At 41.0% G+C, this 27,589-nt stretch overlaps 1 protein-coding gene across 1 annotated transcript; it reads right to left on the bottom strand.

Moving 5' to 3' along the window:
• Nucleotides 1–1,123: 1,123 nt before the first annotated feature.
• si:ch211-195b13.1 (STKc_SGK domain-containing protein) lies at nt 1,124–11,638 on the bottom strand. Its single transcript, XM_051955055.1, is given in 14 exon segments — nt 1,124–3,950; nt 4,840–4,929; nt 5,010–5,165; nt 6,325–6,420; nt 7,522–7,645; nt 7,755–7,867; nt 7,949–8,080; nt 8,160–8,243; nt 8,320–8,363; nt 8,366–8,376; nt 8,481–8,505; nt 9,009–9,139; nt 9,676–9,751; nt 11,409–11,638. Coding segments are annotated over 14 exon segments (1,317 nt in total). The 5' UTR covers nt 11,479–11,638; the 3' UTR covers nt 1,124–3,785.
• Between the last annotated feature and the right edge of the window lie 15,951 nt (nt 11,639–27,589).

The following is a 27,589-nucleotide window of genomic DNA, read 5'->3' as shown; positions in this document are numbered from 1 at the left end:
AACGTAAAAGAAATACAAGATACATTTAAAAATGTTATACTTAAAAATAGAAAACACAAGCATACATCAGATAATGTGTGAGATTAATTGCATTTCAGACTGAAATAATAAAAATAAAGAAAAAAACATGTAAGAAATAGATAGATAGATAGATAGATAGATAGATAGATAGATAGATAGATAGATAGATAGATCTTTTTAAATCATAGAAAATACTGTTACATAAAAGTAATATTTTCATTACTCAGGTGACTCAAAATTAATCCGTTCTTTGTTTTTTGTAATTGCTTCTTTCTTGTTTATAAAGTTTTTATATGTTCTGTTGTCCCTGTTTTCTTGTAGAGCGACTTTGGGTGTCAAAAAAGGCACTTAGAAATAAAATCTACTTTTAATATTATGAACATTTTCTTGGGCCCTGAGAAAATTTAAGTGCTATATAGTAAAAAAATACACAAAACAACTGGATAAAAACATAAAACTGTGGTAGAGGCTAAACGTTAATTTGTGCCACTACAAACTTGACAATGTGATAGGAAAGAAATGCAAATATTTTTAACTTCTAATAACCAAACAAATACTAGACAGATTGTAAATGTTAACCTAGCCTAAACTGGGCCAATTGTTATTTTCAATAGCAGAAAATATTGTTAATTGAAGTTAAAGAAATATTCCTTTGGGATCAAATGACATTAAAGTGCAATACAGTGGGGAAAAAACAGCAAATAAAACAACAGAATAAAAACATAAAACCTGTTGTAGTGACTAATCGTCAAGCATTTATTTTTGTTTTTATGTAGGCTAACTTCAGACTAGCTGAGTTAAAGCTAATTAGTCATTTTTAATCACAGAAAATACTGTTAAATGAAACATTTTTTGGAACACACCTTCTCATTTAATGTTTTTTTTTCTTTATTTTCATGACTATTTCCATTGTAGATTCTCACTGAAGGTATCAAAACTACGAATGAACACATTATGGAATTATAGAGTAACATAAAAGTGTGAAATAAATCAAAATATGTTTTAGATTTTAGATTTTTTTCCTTGATTCCTGCTTTACACACTCTTGGCTGTCGGCCTGTTATGTAAAAGTTGCATTAGAGCAAAAACAGAACAAACAAGCTGATTTTAGAGATTTTATTTGTCATTTCTGACACAGATTACAGTTCAGTATTTCAGATGATCGTGTAGAATTTCTTATTCATACAGTAGCAGTGGCATGAAAATAAATACACATAAAAAATACAAAACAGAAAATGAACGCTTCCAAATGTGGAAGAAAACGATTAGAACTGTGTGTTATGTTGTTGTTTTCTTTAAGCTTTCAGCAGGCTGGAAAATTCATTTATTTACTGTTGTTTTTCTGAGACACGATGCAGCAAAACAAAGACAATCCTCTCTTAATAATTTAATGAACATCAGAGCATGAATTACTTTAATTATTCTTTCCGTCTTAACATTTTATTGCACTTTCCAGAACCGTACAACGCAGCAGGACAGCGGCTAAACTGCTCCACCTAGTGGTTCCTCACCGAAGCACTTTATTTTACAGATTACCTTCTAGAAAAAGGACCAGGAGGTTTGGGGAAGAGCGATATGTACAATAAACACGGATCAGGCCGCCTTGGACAGGCACGAGACATTCACAGTTCTTCTCTACATGATGCATGAACACACACAGACTTCTGTAATCATTTATCTAGAGTCTTTTCTGGAGTGCTTGCAATAAAACAGCAATCACTTTAATTTAAATCAGATGGATATACAGGCTGGATGTGCTATCACTGACGTGGGCCAATTATTGCTGGTTGAACTGTTGCACTCTCCGGATCAGTCCGAGAACTCCTACATCAAGTTTGCTAACAGCAGATAAAGATGAACTAGCAGTTAGACGACAAGAAAAAATAAATTTATTGCCATAGATGAAATCTAAGTTCCATAAATGTATTTAAACGTATATACATACATGAGGAAACATTTAGAACTTATTTACACTAAACGCAGAACCTTCTTAAGAGTAAACAGTGAATGTTTGCGGTTACTAAAATACAATAAAATATGTGTAACTTTTTTTTCTACACAGTACAGTAAAGTTTGATTTTCAGTTTACGAGGACAAACAGGTCAAAATAAAGTGAGTTTTGGTCCGAGTGTCACTAGTAGCGTAGATTACAGGGGGTCCTCGGTGTACGACGTCCTCGACATACGGCGTTTCGTTGTTATGTCAGAACTGGTTACAGGCGAGTCCTTGGTTTATGACTTATGGAGTTTGGTCGTTACGTCAGAACTGCTCATGGACGAATACTTGGTTTATGATGCACGGAGTTTCGAAGTTACGTTGGAACTAGTTACTGGCCAGTCCTCAATTTATGACGTACAGTGGTTCGTCTTTAGGTTGGAACTGGTTACATGGAACTAGTTGGAGCAGAAAATGCGTCGAGTGAATGAATACAGGCTGGGCTATGCTTTCCGCACAAATGTGACGCTTGGAAATCCGCTAGAGAGAACTCCGTGTGGCGTCTGCTCCCAAACTCGCAAACACACGTCTACCACGGTACTAAACTAGAGTAGAAGAAGTTTGCCATCGATTACACCTCTTACAACATGGGATTTTACCGAATAGTTGCATTCAGCAGTTAGTTTTAATTTCACGCCATGAATCTGTCCATAACCCGGTTACCACAGTGATGAATCGTATAAATGCCTGGATTTCTGAACTTCTACTCCTGTTCTTCCACCAGTTTTCTGCATGTCTCCGTCTGCACTGTTGGAAAAATTTGGAGGTGCATGATGCGAAAATTTTCCGCTTGAGAAGAATTCGTCTGCACGGATCTCAGGGACGCGTCAAGCATGAAACAAGCTTACGACGTCACGCAGCGCGATCAGACGGCTTTGTTTCCATTCTCTGGTTGTACTCCACCTTGGATTGTGCTACATTCACTAACTTTTTGCCCTTCATTATGGCTCCCAAGCATAAATCAGACTCTTCTGATGGCAGTGCTTCGGAGCCAAGTCTCGTAAAATGACTCAACCATGCATGAAAGTCATTGGTATTCATGACTTTTCATCAGAACTGACAGATATCGTGATGCACATAACGATTTTGATTACATTTTCGCTGGAGTTCCGACTTAGAGAAACGTCGAAAAGTGGAGGACCCCCTGTACTGACATGCCGTTGTTCTTTTGTCCAAACAGGAGATATGAGATAAAGTGGAAAGATATGCAGCGGTCTAATCCAAAGTTGTTGATGCTTGAAGCAAAATGTTTCACTTCTCTGACCCTCGTTTCCTCAAGTGCAATCGAGCAAAAACAAAATGCATCGAACTTTAACAAAAACACACAAACAGCTTGAACATGAAGGCATCACCCGTAACGGCTAGCGCTCTGGTCAAAAGTCCAAACAACGGAAACAGGTTTTGTGTTTTTTTTACTTCTTTTTTTGATAAATCTGGCTCCTGCCAACGCTGCTGCTGCTGCCGTCCAAACTGCCTTTTGAACCTCAGGCACTTCCTCCTGGCGTCGCTCTGCCGGCAGCTGTGAGCCATGTTTCCTGACCCCACGCTGCATCCAGACTTGGCACACATGTTTTGTAGTTGTGGATGGTTGAGGCAGAAGTGTAGCGCCGGCGGTGTTGAAACATGAGAGTCCTCTGTCTGTACATGAGCTCCCTCTAAGCTGTTAGATCCTCTCATTCATCGACAGGCTGCTCCGCTGTGGTCCATGTGTCCAGACCAACCAGTGCCCTAGTCCTGTTCATGTTGTTGTTCTGACAGGATGAAGGCGTTCACATGAAGGAGTGGTCCGCCGGAGGTCCGTAGGAGAAGCCGGGAAAAGCTCCAGCCGCCTCCTTGATGCTGCTGGTCACCGTCAGGGTGTCGGTGCACAGAGAGGAGGAAACCGGCAGGTGGGTGAACTCTGGATCGAAGTGTCGGAGATCAGTGGGACCACTCTGAGAAGAAAAGAGGAGGAAGGGTTAGACGTTTCGTCTACAAAAAGTTCTACCCTCATAGGTTCATTCATATCAACACAACAAACTATTGAACGCTAGTGGAGGTCAACTTAGAGCAACTTTAACAAATAAAGAGCAACTTTAGTTCATTTTTTAACCAACTTTAACTCATTTTAGAGCAATTTTAATGAATATAGAGCAACTTTAGCTCATTTTTAAGCAACTTTAACTCATTTTAGAGCAACTTTAGCTAATATAGAGCAACTTTAGCTCAGTTTTAAGCAACTTTAACTAATTTAAAGCAACTTTAATTTATTTCTGACCCGCTTTAACTCAACTTAGAGCAACTTTAACGAATGTAGAGCGGTTTTAATTAATATAGAGTAACTTTAATTAATATGGAGCATCTTTATTCATTTTTTGAGCAACTTTAACTCATTTAAAGCAACTTTAACTAAGTTTAGAGAAACTTTAACTTATTTTAGAGCAACTTTAATGTAGAGCAACTTTAACTTATATAGAGCAACTTAAACTCATTTAGAGCAACTTTACTTCATTTTTTGAGCAACTTTAAATCATTTGAAGCACCTTCAACTAATATAGAGCAACTTTATCTAATTTACAGCAACTTTAACTCTTTTAGAGCAACTTTAATTCATCTACACTACCGTTCACTTAAAAATGTCCTTATTTTTGAAAGAAAACCTTTTTTTTTTCAATGAGGATAACATTAAATTAATCATAAATCCAGTCTATTTTTAATGTGGTAAATGACTCTTATAGCTGGAAACATCTGGTGTTTGTAGATACCGAGTAAAAACAAGACAGGATTTGGACTACAGAGTGTTCATGAATAAAAACGTGAGTTGAAATCGGCGTCTCAACGTACCACTGAGGGGATGAATGGAGGTGTGATCTTCTTGGCCATCAGGTCGTCCCAGTTGATGGGAGAGAAGAAGGAATGATACTTGAGCTCCAGCTGAAGGAAAACAGAAACTAGATGAGCATTCTGACACCAGACTGATAGAACGGATCTTCAGGTTTGTCTGCGTCTCTTACAAAGTCGTCCTTGACCCCCAGCCTCTTGGTCCGGTCCTTCTGCAGCAGCCCTTCCAGCAGCTCCCTGCCGGCGTTGGACACGTTGGGCTTCAGCACCGGGGACTTGTGGAGGATGTTGTTGTACATCTCAGCGGTGTTACGGCTGTAGAACGGGGGCTGTTGGAGGGAAAAACACACCGTTACAAACAGGTTTCAACTCTAAATGTTTGCACAGTTGACTGTTAGTTTACAGATTCTCTCCGCTTTGTTATGGATAATAAGTGGTAAAATCACAGAAAATACGTATTAATTTATGAGATGGCTAAAAAAAACAGACGGAGGCTATAAATAATGTCTAAGACAAACATCCTCAACATCTCTGAATGATTCTCAGCTTGTTTCTGCGCTTTTATTGAGGTCAGTGTTGCTGAAAAAGAAGAAAATTCATCAAGAAAGCTGAAAGTTTTGCTGCTAAATTCAGAAAATGGTTGATAAAAATAGATTTTTCTGACATTTTCTGAGGCTTTAAATTACCCTCAAACCTGTGCACATAGCAAACAGGAGCGTGCACGTGACGTGAGCTCAGAGCAGAAAACCATTTTACTGCATTTAAACACATTTTCAGAAGGAGAAATGAGGTTTACTAAAGATTTTAAAACGGTAAATGTTTTTAAGCTGTTATTTTACATAGTTAACAGTTTTGTTTTTGTTACAGATCATATCTAGTAAAATTATACTGTATTAAATTGTATTTAAATCAATAAAATATTTTAGTTCCTTCGATATTTGCAGGTATAAAGAGTAAAATGATGTAAAAGGACTGATATTTTTTTAATTGTCATTTTACTGATTTTTCCTTGTTTTCTTAAAATACAATTAATAACTCAAAGGAATAAAAGTAGTAATTTCTTAATTTTTGTTGACTGTTTATTAAAAACACCCAAAACTGTCAATAACATCCACATATATTTCTGTAAATGGTAATCTGACTCTAAAATCACACAATTTTACTGCATTGAAATACATTTTTGGAAGGAGAAATCATCTTTACTGAAGACTTTGAAATGATAAAAATGATTTAATCTGTCATTTTAGATCATATCCAGTAATATCACAGAGAAAAGCATTAACTTGTGTGTTGACAGCAGGTTAAAAAGTCCTCATTTTACAGATATTTGCCGTTATTTTCACCATTTTTACTGCTGAAACATCACAGTACCCCATCATGACCTGGTACTATTGCTGCCCCGGTTTTACTATTTATCTACAGATTTGTTTTTCTTCTACAACTAGCAGAGTTAAGAGGAGATTCATTTTAAGTTGTAGATTTCCTCACCAGTCCGTAGAGCATCTCGTAGAGCACCGATCCCAGACACCACCAGTCCACGGTGCGATCGTACGCCTGCTTCTGGAGAACCTCAGGAGCCAGATACTGAGGAGCACAACAAGGAAACATCGGTTTTTAAAACTTCTCCCTGATTGTTTCTGAATTTCTACCAAGGAAGTGTCAACGTCTAAACCAGGGGTGTCCAACATGAGGCCCGTGGACCAAAAGCGGTCCTCCAGAGGGTCCAATCCGGTCCTCAAAGTGTAAAAATTCCAGAGAAGACATTAACTGCAGATTTTAAATTAGTAAAACTATAAATTTAGAATCATTTCTAGACCATGACAAGTTGTTTGGATCAGAAAGTAAAATACCAGATTGTTCTTTTGTTGTTTTGTTTCATTTTTGTAATATTTTGTCTCCTGTTTTTGTCGTTTTGTGTTTCCTTTTTGTCTCGCCTGTGTTTTCTGTCCATGTTTTTGTCGCTTTGTAACTTCTTTCTGAAATTTTTGTCTCTGTTATTGTTTTGTTTTATGTCGTTTGTCTCTTTTTTGTTAATTTGTGTCTAATTTTTTTGATATTTTGTCTTACGTTTGTTGTTTTTGTCTTTTTTGTCTGAGGTTTGTCATTTGTCTCATGTTTTTGTCATTTTGTTTCTCATTTTTGTCATTTTGTCTCGCTTGTGTTTTTTGTACATTTTTTTGTTGTTTTGTAACTTTTTTGGCTAATTTTTTGTCTATTGTTTTCTTTTGTGTTGCTCGTCTCATGTTTTGTCATTTTGTGTCTCATTTTTGTTGTCGTTTTGTCTGTTTTTGTCTTGTTTTTGTTTTTTTTGTGGTTGTGATCCTCCAGTAAATCCTCTCTGCTTCAGTTCCAGGTGACTAAATGTTGTGTTCCTTTGTAGACACTCTGTGATCTGGAAGTTGTAATGTGGAAATGATAAACTGAGGATGAATGTGGATGAAACTGAATTTATTTTTCTTCATAAATTTCAGGTTGTTCATGATGTTTAGTAAAAAGATAATTCCTTAAATGTGAACATTTGTGCAGTAAAACAAAGGAACCATTAGGAGTTGTGGTTATTTCTAGGTTATTGTGCTGTGGTTTTACTGGTTCTACTGGTTCTACTGGAGATCAGACTGGATGGATGTAGAACTAACCTGAACTAGAATTCGTTTGACACCCCTGACCTAAAGCTTAGTTTTGTACCTCTGGTGTCCCACAGAAGGTGGTGGTGGTCCCAGTGGGCTCCAGACCTTCCTTGCAGAGGCCAAAGTCTGTCAGGACGATGTGGCCCTGAGAGTCCAACAGGATGTTCTCAGGCTTCAGGTCCCTGTCAAGAAGAAGAACAAAGGATGATTCAGAATGCAGCAGATCCAAAGTGTTCCCTCCATGTCATGTCTACAGATGTCCACCGGGGGGCGCTGCAGGACCATCATTACCTGTACACAATGTGCAGAGAGTGCAGGTAGCCAAGTGCACTTGCGATCTCGGCGGCGTAGAACCGAGCTCTGGGCTCCAGGAAGATCCTCTCTCTCTGGAGGTGGTAGAACAGCTGGACGGAAACAAAACATCTGTCAGCATCTGCTCCGATTAGACCCTCGTTCTGACCGGATTCTGAATCCAGAGGCCTCACCTCTCCACCGTTGACGTAGTCCAGCACGAAGTACAGCTTGTCGGTGGTCTGGAAGGAGTAGTGCAGCCCCACCAGGAAGGGATGTTTGATGTTCTTCATCAGCACGCTGCGCTCAGCCATGATATGCTTTTGCTGGAGGTCAGGTAGAAGACGAGTTAGACTTTGTTCTCACGGCTTTATGCTAAACCAGCAGCTGGGTTTAGTTCCTCACCTCTTTCTTCTTCAGGATGATTTTCTTCTGCAGCACTTTGACAGCGTAGTATTTGGTGGACTCCTTGTGCCGAGCCAGCAGGACCTGTATCCGGGCAGACTGCCGTTAGCATCGCTGTCACGGAGAGGATGTTACATAAAAGGTGAAGAGACACACTCACCTTCCCAAAGCTGCCTTTACCGATGATTTTCAGGTAGTCAAATCACAGGGTTTGATCCTGAAGCAGGGAAGCGGACAGAAAATTAGGATTTCTACCAACACGAGCTGATATTTGAGCTAAAACTGCAGCTTAAAATGAAGAGAATAAACAAGTGTACTCACTGAGTGTCCTCAGCCAGGGAACTTCGTGAATTTAGGCACAACTGAAATGTGAAATGGAGAAATTTATAAGCATGCTGACTTATTTTTAAACCTCCTGCTGTCTGAATTTATGGGCACCAACAAATATTGCTTCCTTTCTCAAAAAAGAAAAAAAAATTCTGCAAAAACATATCCCCAAATTTCTGAAAATTTGCAAAACCTTCAGGAAGAAAATTCCAATAATTCCTTAAAAGTCTCCTTTAAAAGTTTTATCTTAGAAATTGCAAATTTTCAGAAATTTGGGGGATTTTTTTGCAGAATTTTCGGATTTTTCAGACAAGAAAACAATATTTTAGGTGCCCATAAATGAGGACAACAGAAGGGTTAAAGGAACATTTTTTTTACATTTCTATTTTTTCCCCCACCAGAAAATGCTCAAAAATTTCCCAAAAATGTTGAAAATGTGGAAGTTTTCACTGTGAAAAATATATGTTTTCCCCCACATTTTCAAACTTTAAAACGGGTCAGTTTTGACCTGCAGCACGACATGAGGGCTAAAAAGAAAGGACGGACACATCGAGGAGACGTTGTGTTCTCACCGACTATCAGGAAGCTGATCGGTTTCAGAGTCCTCCTCGTTCTGGTTCTCGTCTATCTTCAGGAAGTTGTTGACTTCAGCACTGGAAGAAAACACACAGAGGAACGTCTGAGCAGCTGTTCGGTTTGTTCAGCCGGTCTGATTCCTCGTCTGGTTCTGAATGAAGGTTGGATTAAGGTTCTGTCTGACCGTCTGAAACCTACAGGTCAAGTTTACGGCTCAGCCTCCTAACCTGTCTGAGAAAAGACTAAGCCGCTGACCGAAGGTTCAGTCGGCTCTGGGACTACAGCTCGACTGACCTCCTGGATCGTACCAGAACCGGAACCCTGAGAGGCCCAGAGTTCAGGACGGCATCATGGAATAATTGAGTTACAGGTTTATCTTCGTCTAGGGAACAGAAGGGATTTGCTCTGGAGGTGATTATGCAGTGGAGGATTGTTAACGGGCTCGTCATGAAACAACTATTCTTAGATGATTGTCCTGCTGGAACGTCCTGCAGGAGCTGATTGGATTTGGCCGAATGGACTGATGATCAGAAATAAATACCGGATCGACCAGAGCAGGAAGCAGATTTCCATCCCAGATTTAACATCACCCCCCGTTAATAGATGAACTCACTGTTGGCAGATATGTGGAGTGGACACCAGCTTCTGGATGAAGTCATTCAGACCCATTTTCCTCTCCTTGATGAAAGCTGCAGACACGAAAAGAGTTTAGTCAGCATCATAGATCTGTGTCTCTGTTGGTACTAAATGCTCAGATCTTATCTCCAGATGTCTCATATTGACCGACCAACGCTCCCAAACCCAAAGATTATCAGTTTACTGTCAAACTGAACAAAGAACCCATCACATTTTCACATTTGAGAAGTAATTATTTAACATTTAACCACAAAATCAAAAAGCCTTCATAATGTCCAGCAGCACAAATCTCCAGATGTCTTGAGTTGACCGACGAACACTCCTAAACCCAAAGATCAGGAGTTTACAGCCAAGAAACCATCAAATGTCAATTTGAGAAGTAATTATCTCACATTTTTGCTAAGAAAAGTACCAAAACTTTACTTCGATGATCAAAATAATGATTATTTTTAGTAGATTTCTTTTTCCAGCACAAATCTCTGGATGTCTTGTGTTGACACTCCCAAACCCCACAACAGTCAGATTAGTCTCAAATTTTACAACGTAACCCATCAAATTTTCACACTTGAGCACTAATTGTGTAACATTTTGCTGAAAAAAATACTGGAACTATCATTTGATTGTCAACATAATGATTTGTTTTGTAGATTTTTTTGTCATCAAAATGAAAAACGCTCTTTAGCGTCCCATGGCAGAAGTCTCCAGATGTCTTCTTGTGTTGACTGGCTAACACTCTTAAACCCAGAGACAATCAGTTTGCAGCAAAATTTTACCAAGTAACCCATCAAATGTCACACATGAGCACTAATTATTTAATATTTTGCCACAAAATGAAAAATACTCTTTACAATGTCCAGCAGCACAAATCTCCAGATGTTTTGTGTTGATCTACTAACACTCCTAAGCCCAAAGATAATCAGTTTGCTGTCAAAACTGAACAACATAAACCATCAAATTGACACAGCTGAACCCTGATAGTTCTTGGAAACACTTCATTTTGCTTTTTCAGTAATAACTGCTGGATAAACATCTTATAAATGTATTATAAAGTCCTGCAGCAAAAATCTCCAGATGTCTCGTGTTGATCTACTCACAATCCAACGCCCATAGATGATCAGTTTGATGTCAAAGTTGGTAAAGAAACTCATCAGATTGTTACATTTGAGCAGGGTTTTACTTTAGATTGACTAAAGACATCATTTGATTATCAAATATCATGACATAATGAAGACCTAAAATGTGCTGCATCCTTCCTGAGATCATTAAATTCTAACAGGATCTGCAGAAACGTGTCTGCATAGATCTATTTATCTATTTATCCACATTATCTAATCAGCACAAACAGTCTTATTTAGAGGAAGCTTGTCAGAGCTGTAATCTCCCCAAACATCCCTCTATAGTCCAGATCTGCTGTCGTGCACAGACCTGCTATGCTGCAGCTTATAGGTTATGCAACCAGAGGGTCACAGATCCAGAAACCAGCAGAGCAGCTCAGCGTTTCAATCCTCAGCCTCATGACCGCAGCACGAAAACCGCTTTTACATTTTTAGGATTCATTCTTAAAGTTTTCCGCATTGATTCAACAAATCCAGAGAATTAATCCACCTGTGTCCACCTGTCCGCTCCCCTCCTCACCCAGGTGTTCCTTTAGGGTCTAATTTGCATATTAATTGATGAATGGATGAATTAATTGTGTGATTTATTTCTCACCGGTCAGAACGGCTACGATCCCCCTCATCTTGCAGTAAGTCAGATCACATCCGGCTTCGGTCACGGCCATGTCGACGCACGAGCAGGTATAAACAAAAACACACACCGGGGAAAAATGTGAGAAGTAGATCCGATCGGTGATCAATGAGCCGCTGATCGATCCCCGCAGAGCCCTGCACGCCGCTCCGATCAGCTCCACTCCGCTCTCAGACTGCCGCTGTTCGCGTCAACGGCCCGTTTTTATACGGAGCACGTGGTCACCGGGAGGAGACACGCCCACACCGCTCCGTCACCGCCGTTACCACGGCAACACGGCTGCGGGGCGTGACGTCACGGGATTCCGCCGCAGCCGTGTTCTGCCCGTAGGAGGAGGAGGGATGACGGAGAGCTTCACCGCAGAGGAGGTGGAGGAGGAGGATGGAGGACTCCCACCTCTTCCTCCTCTGATTCTCTCAATGGAAAATCTCCACCAGAACACAAGAGAAGAAGAAAGTCTGCTGTCATGAGAGGAGGAGGAGGAGGAAGAAACCAAAGCTGCTGCTTCTGCCTACCATCAGGAGAAGCTCACTGCAGAAATGTGTCAGGACTGGCTTCAAACAGGACAAAATCCAGCATTTAATTATCAAACATCAGCATGAACACTAGAATCTGTTGGACCGTCCCACTGTTATGTAATTCACCCGAGATCTGCAGAAATGTGTCACGACTCCTGATTTCAGCTGCAGCCTCTCATCCTCATAACCCACATATCAGCCACAAACCATGATCACACCACTCTGAGATGCAGACAAAGCACCACCAAGCAGGGAAAAATGCTCAGACCTCATACCCGATACAGTATTTTACTGTTTAAAAGACAAAATCAACAAAAACAAGACAAGAATGAGACACAAATGACGAAAGCGAGAAACTAAATGAGACAAACAACATGAAACTAAACAAAAGCCCAGCAAAAACAATGAATGCAAAACACAAAATGACAAAAATAAGACAAAAACACACACAAACCACAAATGTCACACAAAAAGACAAAAAACAACTAAAACAACATAAAATATTGCAAAAATGAGACACAAACGACAACAGCAAGAAACAAAATGACAAAACATGAGAAAACCGAGGTGAAACAAAACAAAAACAGAGACAAAAAATAGACAATAAAGCTCCAAAGCAACAAAAAGCAGACAAACAAGACAAAAAATGACAAAGCATGAAACAAAACTGCATAAACGATACACAAAACAATGAACAAAGTGAACCACAAAATGACAAAAAAAGTGAGACAAAAAGAAACCGAAAACGACAAAAACACAACAAAATATTACAAAATGAGACACAAAGGGACAAAAGCAAGAAACAAAAGGGCCAGAAGTTCGACAAATAACACGAAACGAGACAAAAAATTTGACAAAAAATTCGACAAAAAAGTTACAAAATGTCAAAATATATGGACAAACGACAAAAACGAGACAAAAAAATGACAAAAATGAGAAAAACAATCAATAGAGCGAAAAACAAAATAAAAAGAAGACAAAAACATAAGCGAGATAAAAAAGGAAACAGAAAACGACAGTACTTGAGACAAACAACAAAAGTCTGACAAAAAAATCTGTAGATCTGTCTGTGGTTCAGTCTGTGGATCTGTCAGTGGTTCAGTCTGTAGATCTGTCAGTGGTTCAGTCTGTACATCTATCAGTGGTTCAGTCTGTAGATCTATCAGTGGTTCAGTCTGTAGATCTGTCAGTGGTTCAGTCTGTAGATCTATCTTTGGTTCAGTCTGTAAATCTATCAGTGGTTCAGTCTGTAGATCTGTCAGTGGTTTAGTCTGTAGATCTGTCAGTGGTTCAGTCTGTAGATCTATCAGTGGTTCAGTCTGTAGATCTATCAGTGGTTCAGTCTGTAGATCTGTCAGTGGTTCAGTCTGTAGATCTGTCAGTGGTTCAGTCTGTAGATCTGTCAGTGGTTCAGTCTGTACATCTATCAGTGGTTCAGTCTGTAGATCTGTCAGTGGTTCAGTCTGTAGATCTGTCAGTGGTTCAGTCTGTAGATCTATCAGTGGTTCAGTCTGTACATCTATCAGTGGTTCAGTCTGTAGATCTATCTTTGGTTCAGTCTGTAGATCTGTCAGTGGTTCAGTCTGTGGATCTGTCAGTGGTTCAGTCTGTAGATCTATCAGTGGTTCAGTCTGTAGATCTGTCAGTGGTTCAGTCTGTACATCTATCAGTGGTTCAGTCTGTAGATCGATCTTTGGTTCAGTCTGTAGATCGATCTTTGGTTCAGTCTGTGGATCTATCAGTGGTTCAGTCTGTACATCTATCAGTGGTTCAGTCTGTACATCTATCAGTGGTTCAGTCTGTAGATCGATCTTTGGTTCAGTCTGTGGATCTGTCAGTGGTTCAGTCTGTAGATCTGTCAGTGGTTCAGTCTGTAGATCTATCTTTGGTTCAGTCTGTAGATCTGTCAGTGGTTCAGTCTGTACATCTATCAGTGGTTCAGTCTGTAGATCTATCAGTGGTTCAGTCTGTAGATCTATCAGTGGTTCAGTCTGTGGATCTGTCAGTGGTTCAGTCTGTAGATCTGTCAGTGGTTCAATCTGTAAATCTATCAGCGGTTCAGTCTGTGGATCTGTCAGTGGTTCAGTCTGTGGATCTGTCAGTGGTTCAGTCTGTAGATCTATCAGTGGTTCAGTCTGTAGATCTATCAGTGGTTCAGTCTGTAGATCTGTCAGTGGTTCAGTCTGTAGATCTATCAGTGGTTCAGTCTGTACATCTATCAGTGGTTCAGTCTGTACATCTATCAGTGGTTCAGTCTGTACATCTATCAGTGGTTCAGTCTGTACATCTATCAGTGGTTCAGTCTGTAGATCGATCTTTGGTTCAGTCTGTGGATCTGTCAGTGGTTCAGTCTGTAGATCTGTCAGTGGTTCAGTCTGTAGATCTATCTTTGGTTCAGTCTGTAGATCTGTCAGTGGTTCAGTCTGTACATCTATCAGTGGTTCAGTCTGTAGATCTATCAGTGGTTCAGTCTGTAGATCTATCAGTGGTTCAGTCTGTGGATCTGTCAGTGGTTCAGTCTGTAGATCTGTCAGTGGTTCAATCTGTAAATCTATCAGCGGTTCAGTCTGTGGATCTGTCAGTGGTTCAGTCTGTGGATCTGTCAGTGGTTCAGTCTGTAGATCTATCAGTGGTTCAGTCTGTAGATCTATCAGTGGTTCAGTCTGTAGATCTATCAGTGGTTCAGTCTGTAGATCTATCAGTGGTTCAGTCTGTAGATCTGTCAGTGGTTCAGTCTGTAGATCTATCAGTGGTTCAGTCTGTAGATCTATCTTTGGATCAGTCTGTGGATCTATCAGTGGTTCAGTCTGTGGATCTGTCAGTGGTTCAGTCTGTAGATCTGTCAGTGGTTCAGTCTGTGGATCTATCAGTGGTTCAGTCTGTAGATCTGTCAGTGGTTCAGTCTGTAAATCTATCAGTGGTTCAGTCTGTAGATCTATCAGTGGTTCAGTCTGTAGATCTATCAGTGGTTCAGTCTTTAGATCTGTCAGTGGTTCAGTCTGTAGATCTGTCAGTGGTTCAGTCTGTAGATCTATCAGTGGTTCAGTCTGTAGATCTGTCAGTGGTTCAGTCTGTAGATCTGTCAGTGGTTCAGTCTGTAGATCTGTCAGTGGTTCAGTCTGTAGATCTATCAGTGGTTCAGTCTGTAGATCTGTCAGTGGTTCAGTCTGTAGATCTGTCAGTGGTTCAGTCTGTAGATCTATCAGTGGTTCAGTCTGTACATCTATCAGTGGTTCAGATCTGTCAGTGGTTCAGTCTGTAGATCTGTCAGTGGTTCAGTCCGTCCTGAGGCTCTCCAACCATCTGATCACTGCTCCGTTATGTAACTCAGAAGGTCAGTGGACCAACATCTCTGACAGCTGGACGGAGCTCAGCGATATGATCTGCATTTTCTCTGAATTTATGTAATTGTGTCGGGTCAAGTCACCTTCACAACCTCGACCTCATCAGCCACTGAAATCCACTAATCATTTAAAACTTCTGTGAAATGCTGCTTATTATGGTCTGGTTGCTTTAAACAGCTGAACCAATGGATCTGTTCATGTTCTGCTCTGCACTCTGCCTGATATTCAGCATTTATATCGTATATTTGTATATTTATCCGACTGATTATTGGGTGTGTTGTTGTGTACAGAGCTGGCAGTGACAGTAAGTGTTTCTCATTCTGAAAATGAAAGAAAGATTTCTGGAAACTGCACAGTCATTACAGTTTTCTCACTGTTTACTTCCTGATTTTTGTGACTATTTTGTGGGTTTTTGGGATGAAAATACAGCAGACTGACACACATTTTGGCAGATTCAGTGAATTTAATGATGATGGAAAGGGAAATTGTTATCATTTTATTGTATCTGTAAACAGCTGATTTTTAATGGAATATCTCCATAGGGGTACAGAGGAACATTTCCAGCAACCATCACTCCTGTGTTCTAATGCTACATTGTGTTAGCTAATGGTGCTGAAAGGCTCATTGATGATTAGAAAACCCTTGTAGTTATGTTAGCACATGGATAAAAGTGGGAGTTTTCATGGAAAACATGGAATTGTCTGCTTGACCCCATTGAACGGTAGTGTATTTATGTTTTATATTTGTGAGTCGACGTTTAACCTGTTTGGTTCGATTAAAAGGAATTCAGATCTGTTTGGACTATTTCTAGAGGTCATTTGGGGCTTCAGCAGACGCTCCCACAGCATTTCAGAGAAAAGAACAGTGCTTATTTTTCACCATTTTACATACTTGGTAATTTCTGTAATGGCTCCAGTTTGGCTGGTCGGTTAATTACAGGTTTCTGTGGTGTGATAAACTCAGAACACATGTTTTGGAGAACTGAGCAGCTAAGTCAACAGTGGAGGCTTCATTCAGCTGACGGGGAACTCCTCCGTTCTGCTCTCAGGTTGACATGTGACGGTCATGCTCGGTTTAGAGGAAGTGAGGCTGCACAGAGCCGATGAAACGGGAAGTTAGGTGCTGTATCTGAGGCTGGTTTAGAGCCAGCTGGATGTATTTCATAGCAAGCACTCAGCAGCAGCTCTGTTTACACACAGAAACACTCCGGATCCTGTTCCCTGACAACGACACCTCTCCTGGGCTTCCACTGAGGCTCCATCCACACCTCATGGAGTGTTTCTGTGAATTATCCGGCCGTATCATGCTGTCGTCTCATCAGGATGGATGTTTCTGGATGTTTCTGTATCTCAGGACCAGCTCTGGGTCACATGACTGATTAATCAGGTTTTATTTAGCAGCTTCACAAAAGCTTCCCGTCACTCTGTCCACTCGTGTGAATGATGCAGGCAACGTTTCCGCTTGCTGACAGCTCGCCATGTTAGTCAGCTGTTGGTCTGAAATCCTCCCAGCTCTCAGGCTTCATCCAGCAGAACCAAAGCTGCATCCAAACGTTGCTCCAGTTTGGGCCGAAATGAAACCAGAAATGACTAAAAACTCAAGATCAGCCATAAATCCTGCCTTAAGCATGAACTTATTCAGCTGTTAGCGGGGTTTACAACCAGAAGCCCGCAGGTTTCATTTGCTTCAGCCTTTATCCTTATTTTCATTTTTATTATTTATTTATGTTTTGAACGGTAGTGTACATGAATTAAAGTTGCTCTATATGAGTTAAAGATGACCTACAAAAAAGGTCAATAATTGTCCATTTAGAAAAAAATTAAACATTTATTTGTAATGTTCTGATTATTTTTCTCGCCCAGCTCCACTGATGGTGTTTGTTCTTTGTTTATTTTTGTATAAACAACACATAATTAAAAATTATCACACCAGAGTGAGCTAGCAGCTAGTTTACATCTGTTGTCCCCAGAAAGTAAAATAAACAACAAATACACAAAATAATTCAAAATGAAAGTGTAAAATCAGTAAGTAACGACCAATGAACACTGTGTGAAGTGATTTACTGCAGTTATAAGCATCATTATTCTGCAAATCTGAGTCGGTGCCCGTTTCTTTCTCACCTCTCTGGAAATTCACCAACAGCTAATAAATAAAACAAGATGAGTGTTTTATACTGAGGCATGTTTGTGTGTCTGCGTGGGAAATTTAATCAGCTGCTGAGTTCTACGTAGATAATTCAGGTCACGTTTTTCCAGTTTGCAATCAGACAATGAAGTAAAATCAGTAAATACTGAGTGAATAAAAGTTCTCAAAACGTTATATTCTAATATGATAAAGCGTAAATTCTGACAATTAGAATCCAATAATTTATTTTACTAGTATGTCAATAAGAAAAGAAAGTATGGTTTTGGAACAGTTCTGACCATCTTTAAAAATCACTTTTTTCCAATTATTTACTTTCTCACATAATAAATATTCAGAATAACTGTTATAGACTTTCATCTTCACATCACTCTGTGACTTTTAAATGCATTTTCTTTTAAATGCATTTTCTCAAAGTGCTGTGGAGACCACAGCACTTTGAGAAAATGTCGAAGAACGGCGGCAAAATGCCACAAGCTGGGCTCCAACTCACAACCACCGCACCAAAGGCGGAGGTTCAAGCTGCAGAGCTATGCTGGTAAAGGGGTCTGTGGGCCGCTATAGTACTAATTCTCCAGGGCCGAAATTTTGCCCCTGCACGCCTCTGGTCAGAGCTTCCACTTGGACCAGGCGCAAATTTAGCATCTGCGCGTTTTTTTGGGTTTTTTTTTTTAACCTCACGAAGGTGTGCTGTGTGTTTGTGCAACTCTCGGCGAGTGCGGATGGTGCGTTCAGGAGCGTCGGAATTTTCTATACTACTGAAAATAACTGGGTTTACAACGGCTTACATGTGAAAAATTTGAATGTGTTGGAGACAAAATGACCCCTGACAAAAAGTGGGGGGGACACGTCCCCACCGTCCCCCCCTAAACTGACGCCTATGCTCACAGCCCCTACATAGAGCAAAATGTTATTGTAAAACCTAAAATTTATGAGATTCCACCTTTTCCTGACTGTCTTGTTGTTTTTAAGCCTCCGTCTGCATCTCTAAATGGGAAAAAAGCCGATGTTGGACCACGGATCGACATCCTGACCTCCAGAGATTCAGATCAGCTCAACAGAGGTGGTTCTCTGATTTGGACTTTAAACTTCTGAACGGTGGTGTATAACTGTTCTGATGCATATAGTTCAAAAATATTACAAAGCAAATACAAAAAACACTGGACTGAGTTGGATAATAGACCCAAAAATGTCAGCATAATGAGCAATTAAACCACTACAGCAGGTAAAAGAAAAGAGTTGAGGAAATACAGCTGGTGCCTGTGACGATTGGCTGACAGTAGACAGGATCAGTGTGCCTCTGTAAAGACATGGACTATTAATTCTTCTGCTATTTCTGACCATTTGATAAACAAAAATGTCATCTATGTAAATGTCCTCATCTGGTCTTTGAGAAAGTGAATCAGCAGTTAGAAAATTCATTCTCAGCTCTGATTATTTTCCTTTGAGACGACAGGAAAATAGATTGTCTGCAGCCGTAGTGATAAATCCTGTTTATCTTGTTTATTTTTCATAAAAGCGGCAGCCCTCTGGATGTCATAGTAACACCTGCGCAGCAGACTTGTACCTGCTCCCAGCGTAGGAGGCAGCAGAAGGCGGATGAGTCATGGGTTGGCAGCGAGGCTGGCGGCTAACGAGGATGGAGGCTCTCTAATTACCATCCGAGCCTCGCTGACCGGCTCTGAGCAGCATCTCGGCCTCTCGTGTTTGTACTCCCACTCGGTTCAGAAATCTGTTGAGAAATCCTGCGTTCTCTGCTCGTATTCTGGCGTTCTCGTTGCATTAGTCACATCTGCGGCGTCGCAGTGCAGCCTCGGGCCTCGCCGAGTGGGAGCAGGTTTGGGCTGATGAAACCGGAGTTAGAATCGTCTTTGTTTCCCTGCTGAATTCCCAGGCAGCAGATGAAATGTGTTCGCCTTTCTTTCCTCTGCTCTCCACGGGGGATTAGATGGCTGCTCTTCATCAGATAACGGCAGGGAAGAATCGGTTGCTCTCTTTACGCCGTGACTCACGCTGCTTCCAAACCACTCCATAATATATTGCTTTAATTTGCTGCCAAGTAAGTGGGATGATCCTGGCCATTTAGAAGCAGCAAAGCCTCTATTAATTCTATTAATGTGACTGCTGGTGCTGCTATAATTACCACTTTCCCACCGTGTTCTTTATCTGCAGTCTAACATGTGTTTGGTTTGTCGGAGGTTATTCCAACGCTATATGTGACACCATACAGAAACCCAGAGGGGAAGGAAGCAACAAAAAGAGACATAGAAACCATTTTCATTCAAAACAGCATGAATCAGAGGACAGTGGTGACTTCTGCTATTTAAACAGTTCCTTTTTCTTTGTTCGTGACCCTCGCTGTGACAGTACACTGCCTATCCAAACAATAGTCAACACTTGGATTTAACTATTTCCTTCCATTCTCATTTCTTAAACAACCATGTTGGAAGACAAATCCTGTGGTCATGAAAATATGTTAATCTGTCTCAGAGGGTCAAATGATTGGCCTGCATCAAGCAAAGAAAACAACTAAGGAGATGAAACGACTAAAATCAGGTTAAGAACCGTCCAACGCATCATTAGAACCTGAAGGACAGTGGAGAACCATCATCTTCAGGAACAAACTCTTAGATGATTGTAGGAAACCAACAGTGGAACTCACAGCTGTTTAATAGTGAAAGGAAGAACATTTCCACATGAAGGGAACTCAAAGGATTGGAACTAAACAGCTGTAGCTCTAAGAAAACCACTGATCAGTGAGAATGATCAGGAAAAAAAGGCTTCAGTTTGCTGTGGAGCATAAAGACTGGACTCTGGATCAATGGAAGAAGGTCATGAGGTCTGATGAGTCCAGATTTACCCTGTTCCAGAGCAATGGGGCAGAGGTTTAGGTTTGGTTCTGGTCCCAACTTTGTGCTGGTTTTAGACTTTTTTAGGACTGGTTTCAGACTGGATTCTGAACATTTTTTTGGACTGGTTTAGGTTTGGTTTTGGTCCTTTTTTTAGATTTTTTAAAGTACTACTTTCAGACTGTCTTTGGCAAGTCTTGGACATTATATTTTTAACCCCAAGAACACCAAACCTACCATCAAGCATGGTGGTGGCAGTATCATGCTCCACGGAACTGGAGCTTTACACAAAGTCAATGGAATAATGAAGAAAGAGGATCACCTCCACGTTCTTCAGCAAAACCTAAAACCATCAGCAGAAGGTTGATCTTGGACACAATTGGATGTTTCAACCAGACAATGAGTGCAAACACACATCAGACGTGGTAAAGAAATGGTTCCATCAGGCTGGAATGAAGGTTCTAGACTGGTCTCCCCAAAGTCCTGACTTAGACCCATCAAGAACCTGAAGAATCAAATCAGAAAGACGACAAATTTAGTGAAATGGCAGCAGAATTGGTGCCGTTCTACTTAACTTGTCGTCTTTCTGTCTCAGACTTGAGTCAGTTAAATTGATAGTATAATGATACCGCCACCTCCATGCCTGATGGTAGGTATAGAGTCCAGAGGAGTTGAAGATAAACCAGCAGTTGGGGGCATCAGGGTAAGAAGAGAGGTGGATGAAGTGATGTCCTCATCATGGCTAGTGTCCACCAGCCTGTGGGGGTTAGGGTTATGATCTGGGGTTGGTCAGGTTCACCAACGTTATGCTCCCAAAGAATGAGGTCAGCTGATACCTGAAGATACTGAAGGACCAGGTCTTTCCATCAGTGAAGGTTTTCTTCATGTTCCAAGATGATGATGTCAGGATTCATGGGCTCACACTGAGAATGAGTGGATCAGGGAGATGAGATGGATTGTCCTCCACAGAGTCCAGACCTCAGCCCCACTGAGGATCTTTGGGATGTTCTGGAGAAGACTTTGGTCCGACTCTCCCTTCATCAACAGAAGATCTTGGTTGAAAACTAGTCCATCTCTGGACGTCCACAGCAGTTAGACATCAGTTGGACATCTCTGTGATATTACAGAAGCTTATTGAAACGATGCCACAGTGAATGTGTGTCATTCTGAAAGCTGAAGGCGGTCCAATGAAATACTAGAGTGCCACTTTTTTTGGACAGGCAGTGTAGAAGAAACCAGAAACTGCTGTCCTAAATAAGTCACCGTGCTATTCATCTGATCTGGTTTGTGGTGTGTCTTGGCGTAGAGAGGAATCCACTCTGAATCAATCAGCTGTGGAATTTTTAAATCAATTAATGGAACGTGTTTGAAGGGTTTCAGTGCAAATGCTGACGACAATAAGGGTCATTATAATACATGTTTGAACTGGTGCCAGTTCATGGTCTCACATCTCTGGAAATTTGTCAGCAGCTCTTAAAACAAGGCGTGATCTGTACTGAGGCATGTTCATGTGACTGCGTGGAATATTTCAAATTTAATCGGCTGCTGATTCCTGTGTAATAACAGAGGTGGGTTTTCCTAAACATGTTTTTCCGGTTTGTCAACAGGCAGTGAGAGATCAGTCAGCTTCTTCATTTATTCAGTCATGTGAAGGAAAATGTGTGAGAGCAGCTTTCAGTCTTTTGGAATTAATTTAGGCGTGCCTCGATTGACGAAGCTGATCCAGAACACAACAAGTCACGTTGAGTTATTTGCCTATCATGTGTGGCTAATTAGGACTCCAAAAACACAAACAATAAAACAACATAAATAGCCAAGTTAAGGGAATAATTTGACATTTTGAGACAAATACATATTTGCTTTTATGCAATGAATTAGATTAAAAAGATCTACTAAGATGCAGTCGAAAAGTTTCAAGACAGTGCCTATAAAACCAAAAACTAACCCTAAATATGGCTGACATCTCCATCGAAGTAGTCTCTTTGTTCAACATTACTCTGCATAGACACAAATGTTCAGTTGTTTACTGTGCTGTGACAAATCCTTCTGCAAGCAATCCACACAAAACTGGGTTCCTATTAACCAATAAATTTTGACTATACAGCTAATCCAGAACACAATTGCTTTGTGATGTTTTCTTTGCTTCAGTTTGAGATCCGTAGCTACCATTGGTCAGAAAAACCAATGAAAGTTGATAGAATAGTATTATGAAACAACCTGACTCATGACACTTATGAATATGAGTCATTCTGGTTAGCAGAACGTTTCAGCATTGGACACTGAATGTACAACTCATCAGGCTACAGTAGATCGATGACAGCTGCTCTTCAACAACCAGGCAAACACCGGCTGCACCTGATCAGACGAATGCTTCATTCATGGACCGCCTGCTCCTGGATTTCAAACCCGAACCAACATGGTGGTTTGGTTGGAAACTCCTGCTTATATTACCAAAACAGTTCCCCAGAATGTTTGTCTTAAAACATTTGGGCTGTAAAATCATCTCTTGGATCTGTTTTCATTTCAGATCAGCAAGGTCAGTTTAGAAGTTTCCAGAGACCACAGCTGGACGCCTCTGATTTACATAAAAAGCTTAACTTTATGCAAACAAGGAAGAGCAACATGACTCCTCCGTAGGCTGCTAACATAGACAATGAATGGGAAGAACTGCAGTGATGGATCCTGTTGCAGCTGCATGACCACAAACAGTACTAGAACTTTTTTTATCTCCTGTCTTCTACCACTCTGACGTCTGTACGTTTGATTTTAATCCACAGCACCTGGCAGGTTAGCTTAGCACAAAGGCTAGGATCAGGGTGAAACAAAGCGCCTGGCTACGTACCAAGCTAACGCCTGCTTGTGGTGTTTACAGGTGTTCATGTTCTGAATAGTTTTTGGCTTGGAGCAGTCACTTCCTTCTGTCATGTCTTTTTAATGTTAGGAAGCAACCAGTGGACTCCACAACCTGTCGATTTTGTACAGAACAAATAGTGAGCTTTAGAGGAGCTTAAAGTCACATTTTATTACGATTAGGACAGAGAAAGACTTGCTATCTCGCCCTGTTTTTTAGCTCTTCATGCTAAGCTAAGCTAACCTGCTGCTGCTTGCATCATCTCAGTTAGCAAAGTTAGTTGTATTAATCACCACAGTCTTGAAACAGAATGTGTGATAGCGACATACGTTCACACGGGAAAACCTTACTAGTTTCATAAGGCTGTAAAATAGTGAGAAGGCTGTTGTTTTTGTTTGTTGATTTGTCTATTTTTCCTCTGTTGGCCTTGTCATCATCAAATGAACTCCATAAGAACAGCAGTAAGGTCTGCATTAGGACACTTTAAGTTTGTTTCCAGTTGTTGGATCTGTTCATTGCGATACAAAAATACATTGGGGTCCTCGACTTACATCAGAATTCCGTTCCTATGGCGGGACGTAACATGATTTTCGCCATAAGTCAGAACTCTCCTACATACATCAGCACCTGTGTCACTCAGCCATGCTAACACCGTGGTAACTGCCATCGGAAGAGTCTGAATTAGGCTTGGGAGCCTTAATGAAGGGCAAAAAGTTTCTAATAAAACAACATAAAAGAAAAAAAGCAAATGCAGCACAATCCAGCGTGGCGTACAACCGGTGAGCATAAACAAAGCCGTCTTCCTCGTACAGCACCGCGTGACCACGTATTCGTCCTTTCTGCTTGGTGACTAGTTCCCGCAAAATCTCGAAATTAGTTTTAACGTCTCCAACAGCGTACATCGGAATGATGGAACAAGATTTTTTAATAAGTTTAGGTGAGATGGCGATGTAACCACGAAATGCCGTAGGTTGAGGACGTCGTAAACCGAGGACCTACCTCATTAGATATGAAGCCTGCATGGTTCAGGAAGAGATCCTGGTTTTGGCTTGAATAATTTTGTTGATTTTGTTTTATGAGTCTCTGTTTTCTGTCTTTTTCTGCGGCTGTTTGGTTTTGTTTGTTCACCAGAAATCCCTTGTTAAGTTTAGACACCAAAACTATTTGATTATGTTTGGGGTAAGATCGTGATTAGTGATCAGAGACACTAACCTTCAGTTGTTTTTTGGGTTGTGACAAATCCTGCACCAAGTAATCCATGCAAACATGCATGGGGAGAACATGCAAACTCCATGCAGAAAGATCCCAGGAATGCCGGGGATCTTGTAGCTGCAAGGCGACAGTGCTAACCACCGATCCAAAAACAGACATAGGAACCATTTTCATTCACAAACAGCTCGCATCAGAGGACAGTGGTGACTTTCGTTATTTAAACAGTTCCCTTTTCTTTGTTTGTGACCTCACTGTGACAATATAAGAAACCAGACACCCAGAACAGCAGCACTGAACGTCCCCGTTAACCTAAATAAGTCAGCGTGTTATTAATCTGATCTGGTTTGTGGTGAGCTTCTTGGCGTAGAAAGGAATCCACTCTGAGTCAATCAGCTGTGGAATCTTTAAACCAATTAATGGAATGTGTGTGAAGTGATTCAGTGCAGATGCTGACAACAGTAAGCATCATTATAGTGCATGTTTGAACTGATGCCAGTTCATGGACTGTTTGGTTTTGTTTGTGCTCCAGGAACACCTTGTTCAGTTTAACACCAAAACTACTCGGTTATGTTTGGGTTAAGATCATGGTTAGTGTTCAAAGACGCAAGCCTGCAGTTGTTTTCTGGGTTGCGACAAATCCTACCCAACTAATCCACGCAAAACTGTTTTCCTGTATGACTACATTTTTAAAGAAAACTCATTTTATCCAAACATTTCTCATCCGTTTTATTTCTTGGAAGCTAGAGCTACTTGTTAGCAGCTCGGCTAAGTGTAGGCACCGATATGGAGAGATTTAGGGTAATAGCTAGGTTTGGGTTGAAATACGATCCTTTCACTACATGTTGGAAGCTTCTCTTCCATTTGTTAATAAATGATTGAACAGTACAGCACTAATTAACAGGAAAGAAATGCAGACGACTCAAATCGGGAATAAAATTCCCTCAAAACACTGTCAAGAATGCAGTTTGGTTGTATGGAAACCATTTTTTCTAAATACCAGGCACTAAAAAGCCTTTTTCGTGAGAATAATGCATTTTGCACTGTGGACCAATGCAGCTAGTACATAATAATTAGTGAGATTGGGATATATAAGTCCAAAATAAATAGAAACATGTTCAAAAGGACTAGGGACATGTTTAAAATGATTAGGACCACGTCCAAAACGACTAGAAACACATCCAAAAGGACAAAAACATGTCCAGAATTTCTGGAAGCCCGTAAAAAAAGACCAGAAACATGTCAAAAAGACTAGAAACATGTCAAAAAGACTAGAAACATGTCAAAAAGACCAGAAACATGTCAAAAAGACTAGAAACATGTCCAAAATGACAAGCACATTTTCAAAATGTCTAGAAATATTTGCAAAACAACTAGAAACTAGGGCTGCAAGTAACGACGCGTCGACGAGTCGTCTGAGCACGATACGTCATCAAAAGCGGAAGTGAGCGCACAATGCAACAGAAATCAACTTCTGACCGGACCACGGAACACAGACGAACATCGGCGCGGCATCGTGCATGTATTATGTATGCACGATGCCGCGCCGATGTCCACGTTATATCGTAAACACGGATGCCAGCGTTTACTATACAGCTGTATCTAAACGTGGACGTCCGCGCTGCATCGTGCACCGATGTCCGTCCGTGTTCCGTGGTCCGGTCAGAAGTTGATTTCTGTTGCATTGTGCGCTCACTTACGCTTTTGATGACATATCGCGCTCAGACGACTCGTCGACGCGTCGTTACTTGCAGCCCTACTAGAAACATGTCAGAAATGACAAAAACATGTTCAGAATTACTAGAAACATGTCCAAGATGGATATATGGGATATATTTAGTGCATTTTCCTATCCCTCTCGGGTTTTAATCTGTGTTGGACTGAAACTGATCAGTGAGCACCGGAACCATCTGATCTCTGGTCCTGGTTTGAGGCCTGGCATCAGTTCTGTTGCAGCAGGGAGGAGGAGGAGGTGAGAACATTAAACAGAACAGAATGATGTCTCTGAATCTGATATCTGCTTTCCTGTGTAACCAAGAGGAGACGCTGACGTCAAAGCGTGCGAGGGGAATACAAAGAGGGGATCGAACGGTTGACAAACAGATAATTAAAAAAGCAAAACCAAGCCGAGGATTTGGACGCCTGGCGGTTAAAGTTGTCGTCTTTAGGTGCATCTTCCTGCTCTGTGCTGCTGAGAGGCTGCACGGCGTTCCCACATCCCCTCCCAACGCACACACAATGAAAGCAGCACCTACCGATGAAGGATTTCTTGCCGGTCTTCATGTCCTCCTCTGTGTTGGCTTATATTAGCCACCGGCTGCAGCGTCTCTGATGGATGAGCAGCTGTCTGCTGCTCAGGTGATGAAGATGCTGTAAATACGCCTCCTCTGCTTCTCCGTCTCCTTCTTCAGCGGCTCTCAGTCGCTGCTGCAGCTGAAAAAGTCTTCGATTCGCAGGCAAATAACTTTCCCCGCTGCACTTCCCCTCTCCTCTCTGTGCCGTTTCTTCCTCTTATCGCCCAGCCAAACAGCTGAAACCAAAGATGTGTGACGTACCTGCCTCCCCTCCTCCCCCGGCTGCTTTTTCATCCACCTGGAGAGCACCAACAACACAAAAGCAGGTGTCTGGTTACGGAGAGCGTGGGAGTCCCAGCGGAGAGGAAGCCGGTCTCCATGACGGGGAAACCACCTGAGGATCAGAGCAGGGGCGCTGAACGCTAATTAGAGGCGATGCTGCTCATCCTGCTTCGTTTGCAGCCTCTCAGGAGTGCAGAGAATCATCTGGTTAGTCACCCTGGTAGCTCTGGGCTGCAGGTCATCAGAGATAGGAGGTGTGACGTTCAGATGCAAAAACAGATGAGTAAGACTGGTGTTCACACAGCTGCTCTGAACCACAACCACACTGGAATCAGTCACAGAGATGACTAGAAATATGTCCAGTATGACATGAACATGTTCAAAGTGACTAGAAACAAGTGCAAAATGACTAGCTTACATCCAAAAAGAAAAAAAACTGTCCAAAATGTACAGAAACATGTCCAAAATGACTAAAAATATGTTAAAAATAACTAGGAACATGTTCAAAATGACATAAAAACATGTTCAAAATGGCACAAAACATGTTCAAAATGCCTAGAAACATGTTGAAAAGGACCAAAACCTGTCTAAAATAACTAGAAATATGTTCAAAATGATTAGAAAGATGTCCAAAATAACACAAAACATGTCCAAAA

Source organism: Acanthochromis polyacanthus, chromosome 11, assembly GCF_021347895.1.
Source record: "Acanthochromis polyacanthus isolate Apoly-LR-REF ecotype Palm Island chromosome 11, KAUST_Apoly_ChrSc, whole genome shotgun sequence".
In the NCBI taxonomy this organism is placed as follows: domain Eukaryota; kingdom Metazoa; phylum Chordata; class Actinopteri; family Pomacentridae; genus Acanthochromis; species Acanthochromis polyacanthus.
This window is presented reverse-complemented; position numbering and strand designations above follow the sequence as displayed.